The following is a 17,806-nucleotide window of genomic DNA, read 5'->3' as shown; positions in this document are numbered from 1 at the left end:
CACAATAATGTAATTGTGTGTGTCCTCAACTGGCTATCGCTGATGCCTTTTGTGAATAGATCAGCATTTTTGTTAGATTAATAGACTCAGTACGGACAAAATTATCAGAAAACACAAAGTGACAGAGAATATTCCTCGTGGTAGCCTAGTAACTTCATTTTTGCCATGGCATAAAACCGCACCTTTATAATGTGAAAACATGAACATATCACAAACTATGATAAAATCCCCAATCGTCAAATCTAAACGTGAAAATGGCAGCAATCAAACCATTGATGTATAACTGATATACACACAATGCTTTGAACCAATTTTTGCGTATTTCAAAAGATCGTAAATATGCCTTACCGAACGGTATCGGGTAGTTACTGTAGGGATGCTGTACGGTCTCTTGCGTTGCCTCGCTGTTTCTCTTCACCGCCGCGGCAGGTCGCTCTCCGAGCTAAATATTTTCGCTCTTGTCCCACCCTCTCCATGCGCTGATTGGTTATTCACTACTCTTCCTGTAAAACTACGCACTCTTTTGATTTTAGTACTTTTTTTTCTACTATCAATGTAACATTTTTGTTTGCCTGGGATGGAGTGTGTCTGTGAGAGATGTCGTTTTTGTATTTTTTAAAATCTAAATAAGCTTGTTGACGCTTTAGTTGTTTCGTGTAGAACGCCACATAATTGCTTGAACTAGTTGGGAGTTGTAGTTTTTATAGTTACTATATCTTTATCACTGCCATTTTTGGAGACGTATGAAAAAACTACAACCGTCAACCCATTTGGTGGACAGCTGAAAAAAAAAAACCTTTGCCCAGACAGTTTGATCATACAGAAAACTTCCGTCTTTGAATGAGAAAAGAAAACACTCGACTGGCTAATGCTAGTCACGGCAAATGAGCCTACTTCGGTCTAAATAAGCAGCATACCACGGTGTAAACAGGTATGTAGCTAAAGGCAACGTTACTATTTCACCAACTAACGTTAGAAAATCGTTTTTTGTTTGTTTTTGTTTAGCTAGCTAACGTTAGTAACTTAACTACCTTCCTGGACGACGAGTCCTACAAATTGGCTATGGCAACTAAGTTACTATTTAGAAATGACCCTCATTGTTTTTGAAGTATGTTTAGCTAACAGGTGATCGTGATAGATAGGAGTTGTCGGTGGATTAGGACAATGAAATTACTAACTACAAGCAACGAAACTGTGGTTATTATATAACTACACTTAAATGATCTGGTTAATATTCTTAGTGTGGTACTCTGCCAGTGGCAGGTGACACCCAGCTTGCTAAAATAGCTAGCTTAGCTAACAACCGACGAAACTTGTTTACGTAGCTAAGCGCTAGTTGGCTACCTAGCCTCGGTTCAGTCAGTTTACGTAACTGGTTGGCTATGGACAAACGCTACCGGTTCCGTTAACGTCGCACGGTAGCTGCTAGCTAGTCTGTCTGTCGAGACGGGACAAACTCATTTCACCGCACTTCTATACAAACTGATTTTCTTAGTAAGTTAGGAGAGCATTTTCCTAACCTTAACCTGCCGCCTAACCTGCTACGGAAAAAGTCCCTTCGTTATCGAAGTGACGAACTGCTTTCGCCTTGTCCAGACAGAGTCGAGGGGTGTATTTATTCTGCTGATTCTGGTGCAAATGGTCTCTTCAACGGAAGCGAACGAAACGAGTTATGTTAACCTTATGTTATGTTACCTAAATCTGTCCCACACAAACTCTGGTGGTGTTTGGACAAATGATTACACCGCAGTTTTCATCAAACGATGACATCATTCTAATAAAATGTCACGAGTAGTTGGAAATGTAATTAGCTCATTTGAGAGACATCTGTTGTAACTGCTGTACATTTCTCCATATCATCTGGCTTATCTGATCAGTCAGCCGTCCACGCGCTTTACTTTATGTGACAAATGACTCTGTGGACATAAAATGAAGTTTAACAGCCAGTAATAAACCTATACATTTTTACAATGTGATTAAGGCATTACTGCCTGAAATAACATATTAATGGACTTAGATGTATAGCTTGGTCTTTGTACCATGACAGACTGGACAACTGAGACCTTCATTCTTAAAAGTGATGTCATGTTCTGCAGGCCAGTGGCCCATCTAATCAGCATATTGCCCACAGTAAAGCTGGACAGATAATAGTCAACCGAGAGGAGCATAGTGCTAGGTAAGAAAGAATGTGTCCAATCTTTTTCCTTTCCTCAGCCATTGCCCCCCCCCCCCCCCACACACACACACACACACACACTCTTCACTGATTGGTGGGAATGTGTCTAGTCTCACTATGGTTCCTTAAGGCTGTTATCAAGTCCTTTCAAATCAGTGACCATGAAGGAAATGAGTCAAGAAATGGAAGCTTGTTGTGAGATTATTGGGACATGGCCTAAGGCAGGGGTGTCAAACTCATTCCATGGAGAGTCTAGTAAAAACCAAACCAAATCAAATGTTATTGGTCACATACACATGGTTAGCAGATGTTAATGCAGGTGTAGTGAAATGCTTGTGCTTCTAGTTCCGACAGTCTTAAGTAAAGGAATGGAAAGAGAATATATACACATATGGATGAGCAATGACAGAGCTGCATAGGCAAGATGCAACAGATGGTATAAAATACAGTATATACATATGAGATGAGTAATGTAAGATGCGTAAACATTATTAAAGTGACTAGAGTTCCATTTATTAAAGTGGCCAATGATTTCAAGTCTGTATGTTGGCAGCAGCCTCTCTGTTACTGATGGCTCTTTAACAGTCTGATGGCCTTGAGATAGAAGCTGTTTCTCAGTCTCTCGGTCCAAGCTTTGATGCACCTGTACTGACCTCGCCTTCTGGATGATAGCGGGGTGAACAGGCAGTGGCTCGGGTGGTTGTTGTCCTTGATGATCTTTTTGTCCTTCCTGTGACATCGGCTACTGTAGGTGTCATGGTATCTGTGGGTTTTCCTTTCAATAACTCCTAGGCAACCAGGTGAGGGGAGTTATTTACTAATTACTGACTTTATTTCATCAATCAAGTACAAGGGAGGAGGGGAAATCTGCAGCCCCTCGGCCCTCCGTGGAATGAGTTTGACACGTGGAGTCTCCAGGATCAGTTTTCCCTGCCTCCATTTTGGTCTGAAAGGAATAAATAGCGGTGCAGCTGACCTGGGAGCAGTGCTCAGAGCAGCCACTAGCTATGGTTTTATTAACACCCTCTGAAGACACTGCCTGGCCAGAAATAAAACGGTCACCTTTCGTCAGCTGGGGCTGAGTCATGGAATCGCAGTGACAGAGGGAAAGAAACCGTCACTCAGTCAGTCAGTATCTGCAGAACAAGGGCAGCATTGACACTCCCTCCTGGCATCTAAATGCATCCAGTTACACACAGTGAAGAGCTGTCTGGTAATGGCCCCGGGTGACGTCATACAGTAGATAATGCTGCTGAAAGTGTCAGTCAGTAGGAGGATAGAGAACCTTATCATGCTTGCTCAGATGCACAGGTGTACACAGGCAGGGCCAGGTGTCTCGTAGAGCTTAGGGTCTGTGTCGGTCTCTCCACACCCACCGCCCTGCACCACATGTTTGACTTTGAACCGGAGCCAGATGGAATGTTTACCTGGTTATATAATGTCACCGCCCTCCAAGGCTAGACCGTGTTTGTTGACGTAGACATTACTAGGACAGAACAAGGCCTACATTTAGACCTCAAGCAATGAACATACCTTAAATGAGGTATTATGGTGATGAAGTAGGCTATGTAATGTTGGATGGTCTTTTCTGTCCTTTACCTCCCATTCTACCCTTTCTTACCCCGTCTTCTCTCCTCAGGTCCTGCCCCCCCCCCCCCCCCCCCCAGCTTCCTCTTCTCTGAGAGTTGTAATCAGTGAATGAGGTGAGCCCTGCCCTGGAAGCAGCCTTCACTCCATACACATATACAGACACAAGTACAGAAACGTTGGCCTCTGGACGAGGATGACAATGGAAGAGATGAAGAATGAAGCAGAGACGACCTCAATGGTTTCCATGACACTCTACACTGTGATGTACCCCGTCTTCCACGAGGTAAGGAGGAAAGGATTTGGTAAAGACAGGATGTAGTGTTGAATGGGGCGTGTGCGTGCTATGGTCTCTTAAGGTTATAACACATGTAACGACCCTTAGTCACGAGGGAGGGATGGGGGGAGAGAGTGTGGTTGGATTGGAGAAATAGGGTCAGGGTAAATGGGTCTCTATAAAATCGGTATTGTGGAGAACGCGGACAGAATCACGGAATACAGACATAAAAACAGAATTCAGCAATATTCAAAAATCTATTGATGAACTATAAATGTATTGAATTTATTTGAAAATTCATTATTTTGGCCAAGATTGTCATATGACATGAAGAAAATGCATTAGGGATTCATACTTTCCTTCATCTTGTTGAAGAGGAAACTGCACAGGAACGCCCCTTTCTGTGTGAGCCCGTTTGTCTGCCACTTTGTGTTGCCGTTATTGATGATGCTAATGTAATGACCACTGTTTTGTTGTGGACGTAGAACTTCCAGTTGTGTTGTTTTTCTATTCAAACAGTCTGCTTTTGAGAGTGAGAACCTGAACAAACGGGGGGAAACAGAAATCGAGAAAAACAACGAGGAGGAAAATGGAATTGGGGGGGGAAAAACAGAATCTGGCAAAAAAAAATGAATCAGATTTTCAAGGTTTGAATAGGTGTCATTTGGCAGGAAGATAAAAACAGAGGGAATGGAGACAGAGGAAGAAGAGGGGTAGTCACAGATCACAGAGAGAGCAGCGGGAGTTTGTGTTTAAAGGGGTGATGGGTGGTAGGGAAGAGCGAGGGATGGAGGAGTGTGATAATTACTGTGTATAGCACCAGTGTCTCTCTGATGATGCAAAGGAGTTCCCTGTGGCCACTTTGATGTGGGGAGGTTGCTGTTTCACTGACTCAGCTAGTCCAGGTATTAGTCACACACACGACAACTATCCTTCCGGGACCAAACAATTTATTCCAATTCAAAATCCTATTTTCACTAATCGTAAACCCTAAACCTAACCATAAAATACCAATTTTCCCTGTGGGGACAAACAAAATGTCCCCACTTATCAAAATGTCCTGGTTTTACTCTCCTTGTAAGGTCTCCTAGTACCCACAAGGAGAGTAAAACCAATAACACACAGGCTTGTTTTGTTCAATGTTGTTTGTGTACCAGTATACTGTAGTTTTTGTTGTTGTCTGCCGTGTTAGCTAATGAGATGGTTTTTCTATGTATGTAGCTACTAACTATGCAGTTTGAAGTGTTTTCATGTTGTGATAATTAGTATAGGTGTTTGCTTTCCTTGTTTTTGAGATGTGTGTATTCTATGTTAATTAGAAGCTGGTATCTGTAAGAAGGGTTTTGATGCAGTGATAATGTGTTTACAGTTGGAGAGAGTGAACCTGTCGGCAGCACAGACCCTGAGGGCAGCGTTTATAAAGGTAAGGAGATGGAGCGACAGGGCATTGTTTATACATGGAGGGGGACAGGGCAGCGTTTATACGCGGAGGGGGACAGGGCAGCGTTTATACGCGGAGGGGGACAGGGCAGCGTTTATACGCGGAGGGGGACAGGGCAGCGTTTATACGCGGAGGGGGACAGGGCAGCGTTTATACGCGGAGGGGGACAGGGCAGCGTTTATACGCGGAGGGGGACAGGGCAGCGTTTATACGCGGAGGGGGACAGGGCAGCGTTTATACGCGGAGGGGGACAGGGCAGCGTTTATACGCGGAGGGGGACAGGGCAGCGTTTATACGCGGAGGGGGACAGGGCAGCGTTTATACGCGGAGGGGGACAGGGCAGCGTTTATACGCGGAGGGGGACAGGGCAGCGTTTATACGCGGAGGGGGACAGGGCAGCGTTTATATGCGGAGGGGGACAGGGCAGCGTTTATACGCGGAGGGGGGCAGGGCAGCGCTTATACGCGGAGGGGGACAGGGCATTTGAGACGGGATAGAGGAGCTCACTTTGGTCAATTCTGAGTTCAATTCAAGATAACCGTCGACACGAAGAAAGATTGCTCTTCTCATAGCCCATTCCCACAATAGCCTGCTGGAGAGCTGTCTTGAATTAGCAGCAGGATCCATAGCCGCCTTCCTATCATAGAGGAAGCTTGAGCTGGAATGTGAAGCTAACTGAAACTGTCTAGCTTAGAAAACTCAGAGTGGATCTAACTAGCTTCGTAAAATACCCCTATGAGTGGTACCACTGTTCCAGTTTGATTCAAATCTGACAGTCTGACAGTGTCTAACTCTGATCATGGGTCTGTGTTCTATTATCGTAAATGTGTGTGTTTTTGTAGTTGATTAGTAATGCCTGGTGTGTGTCTGCATATGTTCTGTGGTTGATTAGTAATGCCTGGTGTGTGTCTGCATATGTTCTGTGGTTGATTGTCCAGTGTTTCCCCTATTCATTTAGCGCTGCTGCTAAATCGTTGCCGCCACTCCAAAAATATATAAACAAACAAACACGTATAAAGTATGTCGAATAGATAATGAAGCTATATATATTTTTAAAGATAATCTTTTGGATCTAACAATTGCCAAAATAAAAATGAGAATCTACAATTCCCCAAATGTCATGGGGCCCCATTGATTTCGTTTACAAAATGTGCAGAATTACAGGAAATTTACTTTTAAAATTGTTATTTTTCTTTTTTTAATCCCTAATGACAAAATGCTAGGGCAAACATTCTTGTCATAGACTGATGTGTGTTCTGTGATTGATTGTCAGGCTGAGAAGGAGAACCCAGGGCTGACCCAGGACATCATCATGAAGATCCTGGAGAAGAAGAAAGTGGAGGTCAACTTCACTGAGTCACTACTGCGAATGGCTGCAGACGATGTGGAAGGTGTGTGTCTGTTTCTGATTGTGTCTCTCTCTGTTCTGCAGTGAATAACCTAGTCCTAGATTATGATAGGTATTGTGCATCTGTGTACAGTACCGTCTCTCACCTCAGGATGGGGCTGTTTCTCCACTAATAAAACAACCTCTCCTTCCTGTGAGACATTTCTTCCCTCCAGGCTTGAATTTTCTCTCCTGCATGGCCTGATTGATGGTAGTAATGAATTCATGTGCACAGAATGAGAAGCTCAGCTATAGTTACACACGGACACACAGTCACACCGTGATGTGAGGGCCTTTGCTTCTGTTTGAATACTAAATAAACAGTGCCTTCAGAAAGTATTCATACCCCTTGACTTATTCCACATTTTGTTTTTACAGCCTGAACTCAAAATGTATTAAATAGATCTCACCCATCTACACACAATACCCCATAACGACAAAGTAAAAGCCTTGAAATAAAATAAAAACATTTAGCAAATGTATTAAAAATGAAATACAGAAATATTAATATTACCACCCCTGAGTCAAATCATGTTCGAATAACCTTTTGCAGCGATTACAGTTGTGAGTCTTTCTGGGTAAGTCTAAGAGTTTTGCACACCTGGATTGTACAATATTTGCACATTATTCTTTTAAAAAATTATTCAAGCTCTTGTCAAGTTGGTTGTTGATCATTGCTAGACAGCCATTTTCAACTCTTGCCATTGATTTTCAAGCCAAAACTGTAACTCGGCCTCTTCTGTTTCTTTTTATCACAAAAAACTCCCTAGTTCTTGCCGATGACAAGCGTACCCATAACATGATGCAGCCACCACCATGAAAATATGTAAACTGGTTCTCGTTGATGTTGTGCTGGATTTTCCCTGAACATAACACTTTGTATTCAGGACGTAAAGTTAATTTCTTTGCCACATTTTTTGCAGTATTACTTTAGTGCCTTGTTGCGAACAGGATGCATGTTTTGGAATATTTTTATTCTGTACAGTCTTCCTTATTTTCCCTCTTTCAATTAGGTCAGTATTGTGGAGTAACTACAATGTTGATCACAGCCATTAAACTGTAACTGTTTTAAAGCCACCATTGGCCTCATGGTGAAATCCCTGAGCGGTTTCCTTCCTCTCCGGCAACTGAGTTAGGAAGGACACCTGTGTCTTTGGTAGTGACTGGGTGTATTGATACACCATCCGAAGTGTAATTAGTAACTTCACCATGCTGAAAGGGATATTCAATGTATTTTTATTCTTTTTGATCTACCAATAGGTGCCCTTTGTGAGGCATTGGAAAACCTCCCTGGTCTTTGTGATTCAAATTTTTTGTTTGAAATACACTGCTCAACTGATGGACCTTACAGATCATTGTTTGTGTGGGGTACAGAGATGAGGTAGTCGTTAAAAAATGGTTAAACAATATTATTGCACACGGAGTGAGTCCATGCAAGTTATTATGTAACTTTGTTAATTAAGCAAATATTTACTCCTGAACTTATTTAGACTTTCCACAAGAAAGGGGTGACTCAAGATATCAGTTTTTAACTAGTAAAACTTTCTGAAGGAGCTGTACCTCCTGCTGTCAGCAAGGTTACACTGCAGTGGCACTTTTTTCTAACTTTTTGTTCAGGCGCACACACAGACTGCTCTCTGGGTGGGGCTGTTCTGTCAGGGCCTGGAATGCTCTCTACATTCCACCACTTGTTTTTGTTGACATGACTGTCTCCATGGTGACTAAGGCTGTGGCTCTCTTCCTGTGTGTGTGTGTGTGTGTGTGTATAGAGTTCATGATTGACAGGCCGGAGCAGGAGTTCCAGGACTTGAATGACAAGGCTCGGGCACTCAAACACATCCTCAGCAAGATCCCAGACGAGATCAACGACAGAGTACGCTTCTTACAGACCATCAAGTCAGTACACACTCGCTCGCAGACCTCACAGCACACCTTCAGTGATGTGATTAACACTTCACAAGCACACAGTTCTCCAAAAACACACTCATTCTCTTGTTCCCATTTTCTTTCCATTGTAATACTAAGTCTCAAGTAGTACACACACGCAATTCTGCTCCCCCAGACTTTTCAGGGCTTGTTTCTGTCTTGGCTCAATTTGCCAGTTCTCAAATTGAATTTGTGTTTGTTGAGTTACTCTAAGTAACTTTGTCAGTGGAATATAATTTTTTTTTAATTTGGAACATAGTAGAATTCAGCTGTATTTAAAAGTGCAGAGGGAGGAATGAGAGTGTGTCTGAGAGTAAGAGGTTCTAGAAAGGAGGTAAGGATGGAGGGAAGGTGAAGGAGTAAGAGAGGTGAGATGGTTCAAGATGTCTGACTGCTGTTGGACTAAGGACTGAGAGGTGAGATGGTTCAAGATGTCTGACTGCTGTTGGACTAAGGACTGAGAGGTGAGATGGTTCAAGATGTCTGACTGCTGTTGGACTAAGGAGTGAGAGGTGAGATGGTTCAAGATGTTTGACTGCTGTTGGACTAAGGAGTGAGAGGTGAGATGGTTCAAGATGTCTGACTGCTGTTGGACTAAGGACTGAGAGGTGAGATGGTTCAAGATGTCTGACTGCTGTTGGACTAAGGAGTGAGAGGTGAGATGGTTCAAGATGTCTGTCTGCTGTTGGACTAAGGACTGAGAGGTGAGATGGTTCTAGATGTCTGTCTGCTGTTGGACTAAAGAGTGAGAGGTGAGATGATTCAAGATGTTTGACTGCTGTTGGACTAAGGAGTGAGAGGTGAGATGGTTCAAGATGTCTGTCTGCTGTTGGACTAAGGAGTGAGAGGTGAGATGGCTCAAGATGTTTGACTGCTGTTGGACTAAGGACTGAGAGGTGAGATGGTTCAAGATGTCTGACTGCTGTTGGACTGAGAGGTGAGATGGTTCTAGATGTCTGTCTGCTGTTGTAGTCATTGTCCACAGACGGGGCCTAAAATGAACACCTGCCAAATGCGGGTAGATGTTCATTTCACCAGCCATGGTGGACTAAAGAACTAAGAATCCTATATAGCCTATTCCACCTGGTGCTGAAACTCTGCCTGGCTGGGGGCTGTCTGCATGTGAAGAACTGAGTGAAAGATTCAGCCATAAAAGTTGGTCTAATTTACTTGAAACTGAAGTGAAACTTTGTCCTTGTGTTTCTTGATTATTTACATTGTTTTGTTCACAAGCTAGGTTGTTTTTCTATGTTTTGAGTTTCAACTGCTAGAGAAGAGAAGACAAAGCGTCTACTAGTCAGTCTCACAGGGACAAACATGACTCGAGTTACTACGGTAACCTCTGGCCCTTAAAGGGGCAGGTGAAAATGTTTGTCTCGTGAGATCTTGGTTTAAAGACTCAAGTCACAAAAAATGTAATGAAATAATATACTACATTACTTCTTACTAGTAATACATGTATTGTATTTTAAAATCTACCTGACACATTTTATTTTTATTTCACCTTTATTTAACCAGGTAGGCTAGTTGAGAACAAGTTCTCATTTACAATAGTGACCTGACCAGGATAAAGCAAAGCAGTTCGACACATACAACAACACAGAGTTACACATGGAGTAAAACAAACATACAGTCAATAATACAGTAGAAACAAGTCTATATACGATGTGAGAAAATGAGGTGAGATAAGGGATGTAAAGGCAAAAAGGCCATGGTGGCAAAGTAGATACAATATAGCAAGTACAACACTGGAATGGTAGATTTGCAGTGGAAGAATGTGCAAAGTAGAAATAAAAATAATGGGGTGCAAAGGAGCAAAATAAATAAATAAATACAGTAGGGAAAGGGGTAGTTGTTTGGGCTAAATTATAGGTGGGCTATGTACAGGTGCAGTAATCTGTGAGCTGCTCTGACAGCTGGTGCTTAAAGCTAGTGAGGGAGATAAGTGTTGCCAGTTTCAGAGATTTTTGTAGTTCGTTCCAGTCATTGGCAGCAGAGAACTGGAAGGAGAGGCGGCCAAAGAAAGAATTGGTTTTGGGGGTGACTAGAGAGATATACCTGCTGGAGCGCGTGCTACAGGTGGGAGATGCTATGGTGACCAGCGAGCTGAGATAAGGGGGGACTTTACCTAGCAGGGTCTTGTAGATGACATGGAGCCAGTGGGTTTGGCGACGAGTATGAAGCGAGGGCCAGCCAACGAGAGCATACAGGTCGCAATGGTGGGTAGTATATGGGGCTTTGGTGACAAAACGGATGGCACTGTGATAGACTGCATCCAACTTATTTAGTAGGGTATTGGGGGCTATTTTGTAAATGACATCGCCGAAGTCGAGGATTGGTAGGATGGTCATTTTTACAAGGGTATGTTTGGCAGCATGAGTGAAGGATGCTTTTTTGCGAAATAGGAAGCCAATTCTAGATTTAACTTTGGATTGGAGATGTTTGATGTGAGTCTGGAAGGAGAGTTTACAGTCTAACCAGACACCTAGGTATTTGTAGTTGTCCACATATTCTAAGTCAGAGCCGTCCAGAGTAGTGATGTTGGACAGGCGGGCAGGTGCAGGCAGTGATCGGTTGAAGAGCATGCATTTAGTTTTACTTGTATTTAAGAGCAGTTGGAGGCAACGGAAGGAGAGTTGTATGGCATTGAAGCTTGGCTGGTGGACCAAAAGTCATTGTTATGCTCTGTCCACAGAGATATCGCCAGCGCCATCAAGGAACTGCTGGACACCGTCAACACTGTCTTCCGGAAATACCAGTACCAGAACCGACGGGTGAGAGCACTATACACTACACACTACCTACACACACTACCTACACACACTACACACTACCTACACACACTACACACTACCTACACACACTACACACACACACTACCTACACACACTACACACACTACCTACACACTACACACACACACTACCTACACACACTACACACACTACCTACACACACTACACACACTACCTACACACACTACACACACTACCTACACACACTACACACTACACACTACCTACACACACTACACACTACCTACACACACTACCTACACACACTACACACTACCTACACACACTAGCTACACACTACACACACACTACCTACACACACTACACACACACTACCTACACACACTACACACTACACACACTACACACTACCTACACACACTACACACTAGACATTACCTACACACACTACACACTAGACATTACCTACACACACTACCTACACACACTACACATTACCTACACACACTACACACTACCTACACACACTACACACTACCTACACACACTACACTACACACTACACTACCCACACTACACACTACCTACACACACTATACACTACACTACCCACACTACACACTACCTACACACACTACACACTACCTACACACACTACACACTACCTACACACACTACACACACACTACACACACACTATCTACACACACTACACACTACCTACACACACACTACACACTACCTACACACGCTACACACTACCTACACACACTACACTACCTATACACACGACACACACTACACACTACCTACCTACACACACGACACACTACACACTATCTACACACACGACACACTACACACTACCGACACACACACTACACTCCACACACTACACACTAACTACACACACTACACACACTACATACTACCTACACACACACACTACACTACACACACACACTACTCAACACACACGAAACACACACAACACTACACACACACGACACACAGGCCGATTAAGATATTTTCTCGTTTCTTTCTCCCTCGGCTGTCAGAGTTTGAGACGTTCTTGTGTTTTTTCCTCTCCATTATCTTCTAAGAGAGTAAAACGCGTCTGTTTTTCCCAGGCACTGGAACACCAAAAGAAAGAGTTTGTGAAATACTCCAAGAGCTTCAGCGACACACTTAAAACCTACTTCAAAGATGGAAAGTAAGAACCTCATCACCTCTTATTTTTTTTTAGTTTCTACCCTGCTGTTCTCTTCCATGGCCCGTACAATATATCACCCATACATACGGGTTTATATCTGGCCCGTACATTATATCACCCATACATACGGGTTCATATCTGGCCCGTACATTATATCACCCATACATATACAGGTTTATATCTGGCCCGTACATTATATCACCCATACATACGGGTTTATATCTGGCCCGTACATTATATCACCCATACATACGGGTTCATATCTGGCCCGTACATTATATCACCCATACATACGGGTTCATATCTGGCCCGTACAAAATATCACCCATACATACGGGTTTATATCTGGCCTTTACAATATCACCCATACATACAGGTTTATATCTGGCCCGTACAATATATCACCCATACATACAGGTTTATATCTGGCCCGTACAATATATCACCCATACATACGGGTTTATATCTGGCCCATACAATATATCACCCATACTGGTTTATATCTGACCCGTACAATATATCACCCATACTGGTTTATATCTGACCCGTGCAATATCACCCATACATATATTGTACGGGCCAGATATAAACCCAGATGTATGGGTGATATATTGTAAAGGTCAGATATAAACCCGTATGTATGGGTGATATATTGTACGGGCCAGATATAAACCCGTATGTATGGGTGATATATTGTACGGGCCAGATATAAACCCATATCACCCATACATACGGGTTTATATCTGGCCCGTACAATATATCACCCATACATACGGTTTACATCTGGCCCGTACAATATATCACCCATACTGGTTTACATCTGACCTTTACAATATATCACCCATACATACGGGTTTACATCTGGCCCGTACAATATATCACCCATACATAAGGGTTTATCTGGCACGTACACTATATCACCCATACATACGGGTTTATATCTGGCCCGTACAATATATCACCCATACATACGGGTTTATATCTGCGTCATTTAGATCCGTGTTTTCCCAACTCCAGTCCTCCACTGACCCCGACAGTCCAACTCCAGTCCACCGCTGACCCCGACAGAACACATATTTATTGTAGCGCTGGACAAACTCGCCTGATTCAACTCATCGAGGTCTTGATGATTAAGTTGCCAAGTTAAATCAGGTGTTCTTGTCTGGGGCTGCAAAAATGTTTACTGTTCGTCAGGCCTACGAGGCTGCAAAAATGTTTACTGTTCGTCAGGCCTACGAGGCTGCAAAAATGTTTACTGTTCGTCAGGCCTACGAGGCTGCAAAAATGTTTACTGTTCGTCAGGCCTACGAGGGTGCAAAAATGTTTACTGTTCGTCAGGCCTACGAGGGTGCAAAATGGGGCTTAGCCCCCTCAGTTTTATTTGTATGTCCCTAATATATATATATATATAAAGTTCAAATGATTGAGTGCCAGGTTGTTCTGAATTCTGTATCTGCTGTGCTGTGGCAGCACCATGGACAGAGCACGTCGAGGAGTGTTTATGTGTAGGGAGGGCCATAGAAAGCCACTGTGCGGTTAGGTTTGACTCCTTTGTATTTCCATACAAATCGGAGGAAAACTCTGCCCGTCTGTGATAGGCTACTTGAATAACGAGATACGCCTCCGCCTGTAATATTTACCACAGATGTTTCATTTTGGTTCCCATATCGGAGGTTCTGCATTGTGTCCAATGCCAACGCAGACAAGACCTTCACCCAAGCAGTGTTCCCACTGGTAGCATGTTATTGATAGAACCAAAGGGTTCTCTAGGCATCATCAAGCAAGGATCATTTTGAAATGCTCTGCACTGTGGAAAGAGAGAACAAGTTGTATTCGTGGTGAATTCACATGGGCTGTTTTGTCAAATCATATCAACATTTTATTGGTCACATAGACACGGTTAGCAGATGTTAATGCGAGTGTAGTGAAATGCTTGTGCTTCTAGTTCCGACCATGCAGCAATATCTAACAATTTCACAACAACTACTTAATACACACAATGTAAAGGAATGAATAAGAATATGTACATATAAATATATGGATGAGCGATGGCCGTGCGACATAGTCAAGATGCAATAGATGGTATAAAATACAGTATACAGTGTATACATATGAGATGAGTAATGTAAGATATGTAGACCTTATTAAAGTGCCGTTATTTAAAGTGACTAGTAAAACCTTTTTATTAAATCCATCTATTAAATGTATTAAAGCGGCCAGAGATGAGTCAGTGTGTTGGCAGCAGCCACTCAATGTTAGTGGTGGCTGTTTAACAGTCTCATGGCCTTGAGATAGAAGTTGTTTTTCAGTCTCTCGGCCCCAGCTTTGATGCACCTGTACTGACCTCGCCTTCTGGATGATAGCGGGGTGAACAGGCAGTGGCTCGGGTGGTTGTTGTCCTTGATTATTTTTTTTGGCCTTCCTGTGACATCGGGTGGTGTAGGTGTCCTGGAGGGCAGGTAGTTTGCACCCGGCGATGCGTTGTGCAGACCTCACTACCCTCTGGAGAGCCTTACGGTTGTGGGCGGAGCAGTTGCCGTATCAGGCAGTGATACAGCCCGACAGGATGCTCTCGATTGTGCATCTGTAAAAAATGTGTTTTTGGTGACCAGCCAAATTTATTCAGCCTCCTGAGGTCAAAGAGGCGCTGCTGCACCTTCTTCACAACGCTGTCTGTGTGGGTGGACCAATTCAGTTTGTCCCCGTGATGTGTACGCCAAGGAACTTTCCACCTTCTCCACTACTGTCCTGTGGATGGGGGGGGGTTACCCTATCTATCTTGTTGTAGCCTATATTCATTACCAAGACGGCCTTGCTTTACTGTGTGGGGCGCTGTCCATGGTGCTGATACAGCGGAGATGGGTTACAGATTTCACACCAACCTGTCACTTCAAAAGCAATCAATGGTCTGAGTCTCTGCATTTTAACTCTGTTTGTGGTATAAGCAGAAATCAGTATAATTCTTAGTTTTTTTGTCTGGTGTACTGCTTAGTTGACCATGTGACTGTGTGGCAGAAACGATACTTGGCATTTTCAGCGTTGTTTAATCATTCCCATTAACCATTCACTGTGAAATCACATTTAGGCTTGATTCTCTGAAGCCTGACATTTCGACAGATCAAAGCACTGTATCAATCCCAGCGTTGCCATGGTTTCCTGTGACTGACACCGCCTTCCCTGTGTGTCCCTGTCTCTCTCTCTCTCTCTCTGTCCCGCTTGTTTCCAGGGCGATAAACGTGTTCGTCAGCGCCAACAGGCTCATCCACCAAACCAACCTAATACTGCAGACCTTCAAGACCGTGACATAGACTGGGGTTAACCACACCAACCCCGGCTTTTATCAGAGGACAGGAAACCCTTTACGTGTACAATGTTCAGATTCTGCTTTTGGGACTGTGTCATTTCCTGTGTCTTGCTTCATGGTGGTGTGGGGGGGGGGGGGGGTCATCATTTAGAGTTACAGGTGGTCAGACTATAATTGCCAGAGATTTTTTTTAAATTAACACTGTTGTATTTTTTTCCCTCCACGATCATGCTATCGCCCCAGAGTATCTGATGTCAATGCTCCTCTTTTTCTCTCTCTCCCCCCCCCTCCCCCCTCTCTTTCTTCCACTTTCTCTCTCCCACTCTGTCCGCGTGAAAGCCAAAACACCGGGCCTTAATGTGGCCGTTGATTCCTAAAACAGAGTGTAACTACAGAGACTCTTTTCCTCACATTCTAACTTGAACAATGAGACATGATGGTGTATATTTAACAGATATTTGGTCGCAAAATGTTCAAATAAAAAGTTTAAACATTTTGGAAAGATTTTTTAAAATGGTCTTTTTGTTTGTCATTTTACATGTAATATAGGTTGTATTTTTTCTCTGTGTAACAGGGTATTTGCCATGGTGGAGTTAAGGAGCTATTCTTGGTCGGTACCCGTTTCTAGCAGTCGGTTGATCTCATTCAGAAAGCGTTTTTGTCTTGTTTTATTATTGAAGTCTTGGAGACCTAATTTTTTGGGATCCTGTTGCCATTGACGGCTGCTGTTATCAGCTAAATCAGATTATTCCAGGCAATTAAGTGATATGGAAGAATCAGCCTTGACGTGTGTGTGTTTAAAATGATACCCAAGAGAGTGTATGTCAGTGTTTAATCTGACCGCATTATGTGTTAAAGTGTTAAGGGCGGCTGGACATTGGGTTACTGTGTGTTCACCATTAGAAGTAAGGGGAGTACAAAGACAATTGGAAACGGTCAAAATGTTCTCTCCACCCCCTATCGTCTGTGTGTGTGTTCGTAGGTGTCTGTGTTGGAGTGATTGTTAAAGCAATTGGTGAATTACTGTGTTGCTATGCTGAACATGTTACTGTATGGTATGCGCGTGAGACAGAGCAGTGTGTTTGGGGGGTTAATTGTACCCTGGTCTAAGATAAGCTCTTCTCCGGTGTCCGATCTGAATAGACCAGAGAAACTGCCTGCTGGACACAAACACAAGCCTCACTCTCACGACGTGGTTGCCAGGAGACTCCAGGCTTTGAGAGGCATAATAAAATCAAAGAGTGTGTTTGTGGTGGTGGGGGGGGCTTTCTTTGCCACTGTTATGGCTGCTGTTGGCAGTTAACTCTGTGTTACGGTACTGGAGAGGTCTTCGTGTTGGATGCGCCAGTGCCTATTTTAACTGTGTTCTACACTTCAACTTAGTGGTGTGAGGGGACAACGCATCATGTCAAGGTTATAAAGTCAAGAACAAACTGGAAGAAAAAAAAACATTCAGACACTCTTGGAGAAAAATGGGGAATTAATTCAAACTTCATTCAAACCAAAGCTACATGAAAGACTTGTCTGTAGTGCCTTAGTGGTGTGAAAGCACTTCTGAACACCTCTGGACCCCTTAAGGACACCTGGGAGAGGAGACCCGGCACGCAGGTTGACGTGAGCAGAGAACCATCTGACTGAGCTGGTATGTTTGAAAAGTAGCTGTATGTATGTTATGTATGTGTAGAAGGTATATTTTGGCATTCTTACTATTATGATTCAGGTCAGGGTTGTGCTCAATT

General features: G+C 43.3%; 2 protein-coding genes across 4 annotated transcripts in view; one reads left to right on the top strand and one right to left on the bottom strand.

Annotated features, from left to right (window-relative positions):
• LOC139385827 (neuroserpin-like) overlaps positions 1-416 on the bottom strand; it is a 59,146-nt gene extending 58,730 nt beyond the window's left edge. Inside the window, exon 1 of the mRNA XM_071131076.1 lies at positions 349-416. The gene's annotated coding sequence lies outside the window, so the exon portion shown is untranslated. The remainder of the gene's footprint in view (positions 1-348) is intronic.
• A 325-nt stretch (positions 417-741) lies between these two features.
• On the top strand, positions 742-16,569 carry LOC139386144 (programmed cell death protein 10). 3 transcript variants are annotated; one of them, XM_071131594.1, is made up of 9 exons: positions 818-931; positions 2,097-2,176; positions 3,816-4,049; positions 5,410-5,463; positions 6,755-6,872; positions 8,638-8,764; positions 11,490-11,568; positions 12,681-12,763; positions 15,990-16,569. In XM_071131594.1, exons 3-9 carry the CDS (start codon positions 3,960-3,962, stop codon positions 16,069-16,071), a joined length of 633 nt encoding a protein of 210 aa, XP_070987695.1. In that variant the 5' UTR covers positions 818-931; positions 2,097-2,176; positions 3,816-3,959; the 3' UTR covers positions 16,072-16,569. The 3 variants fall into 3 exon arrangements, with proteins under 3 accessions (XP_070987694.1, XP_070987695.1, XP_070987696.1); XM_071131595.1 differs by having other exon boundaries at positions 822-931; positions 2,132-2,176; XM_071131593.1 differs by lacking the exon at positions 2,097-2,176 and having other exon boundaries at positions 742-931.
• Positions 16,570-17,806: the final 1,237 nt, after the last annotated feature.

The sequence above is a fragment of the Oncorhynchus clarkii genome, chromosome 27 (assembly GCF_045791955.1).
Source record: "Oncorhynchus clarkii lewisi isolate Uvic-CL-2024 chromosome 27, UVic_Ocla_1.0, whole genome shotgun sequence".
NCBI classification, from domain to species: Eukaryota; Metazoa; Chordata; class Actinopteri; order Salmoniformes; family Salmonidae; genus Oncorhynchus; species Oncorhynchus clarkii.
Note: the sequence above shows the minus strand (reverse complement) of the source record. Positions and strands in the feature narration are given on the sequence as shown.

What these genes read in the sequence shown, in the direction of transcription:
- LOC139386144 (XM_071131593.1), top strand. Translation starts at nt 3,960, where the DNA reads ATGACAATGGAAGAGATGAAGAATGAAGCAGAGACGACCTCAATGGTT. An exon ending in GGCTGCAGACGATGTGGAAG is followed by an intron (nt 6,873 to 8,637) that starts GTGTGTGTCTGT and finishes GTGTGTGTATAG; the next exon opens with AGTTCATGATTGACAGGCCG. An exon ending in ACCTACTTCAAAGATGGAAA is followed by an intron (nt 12,764 to 15,989) that starts GTAAGAACCTCA and finishes GCTTGTTTCCAG; the next exon opens with GGCGATAAACGTGTTCGTCA.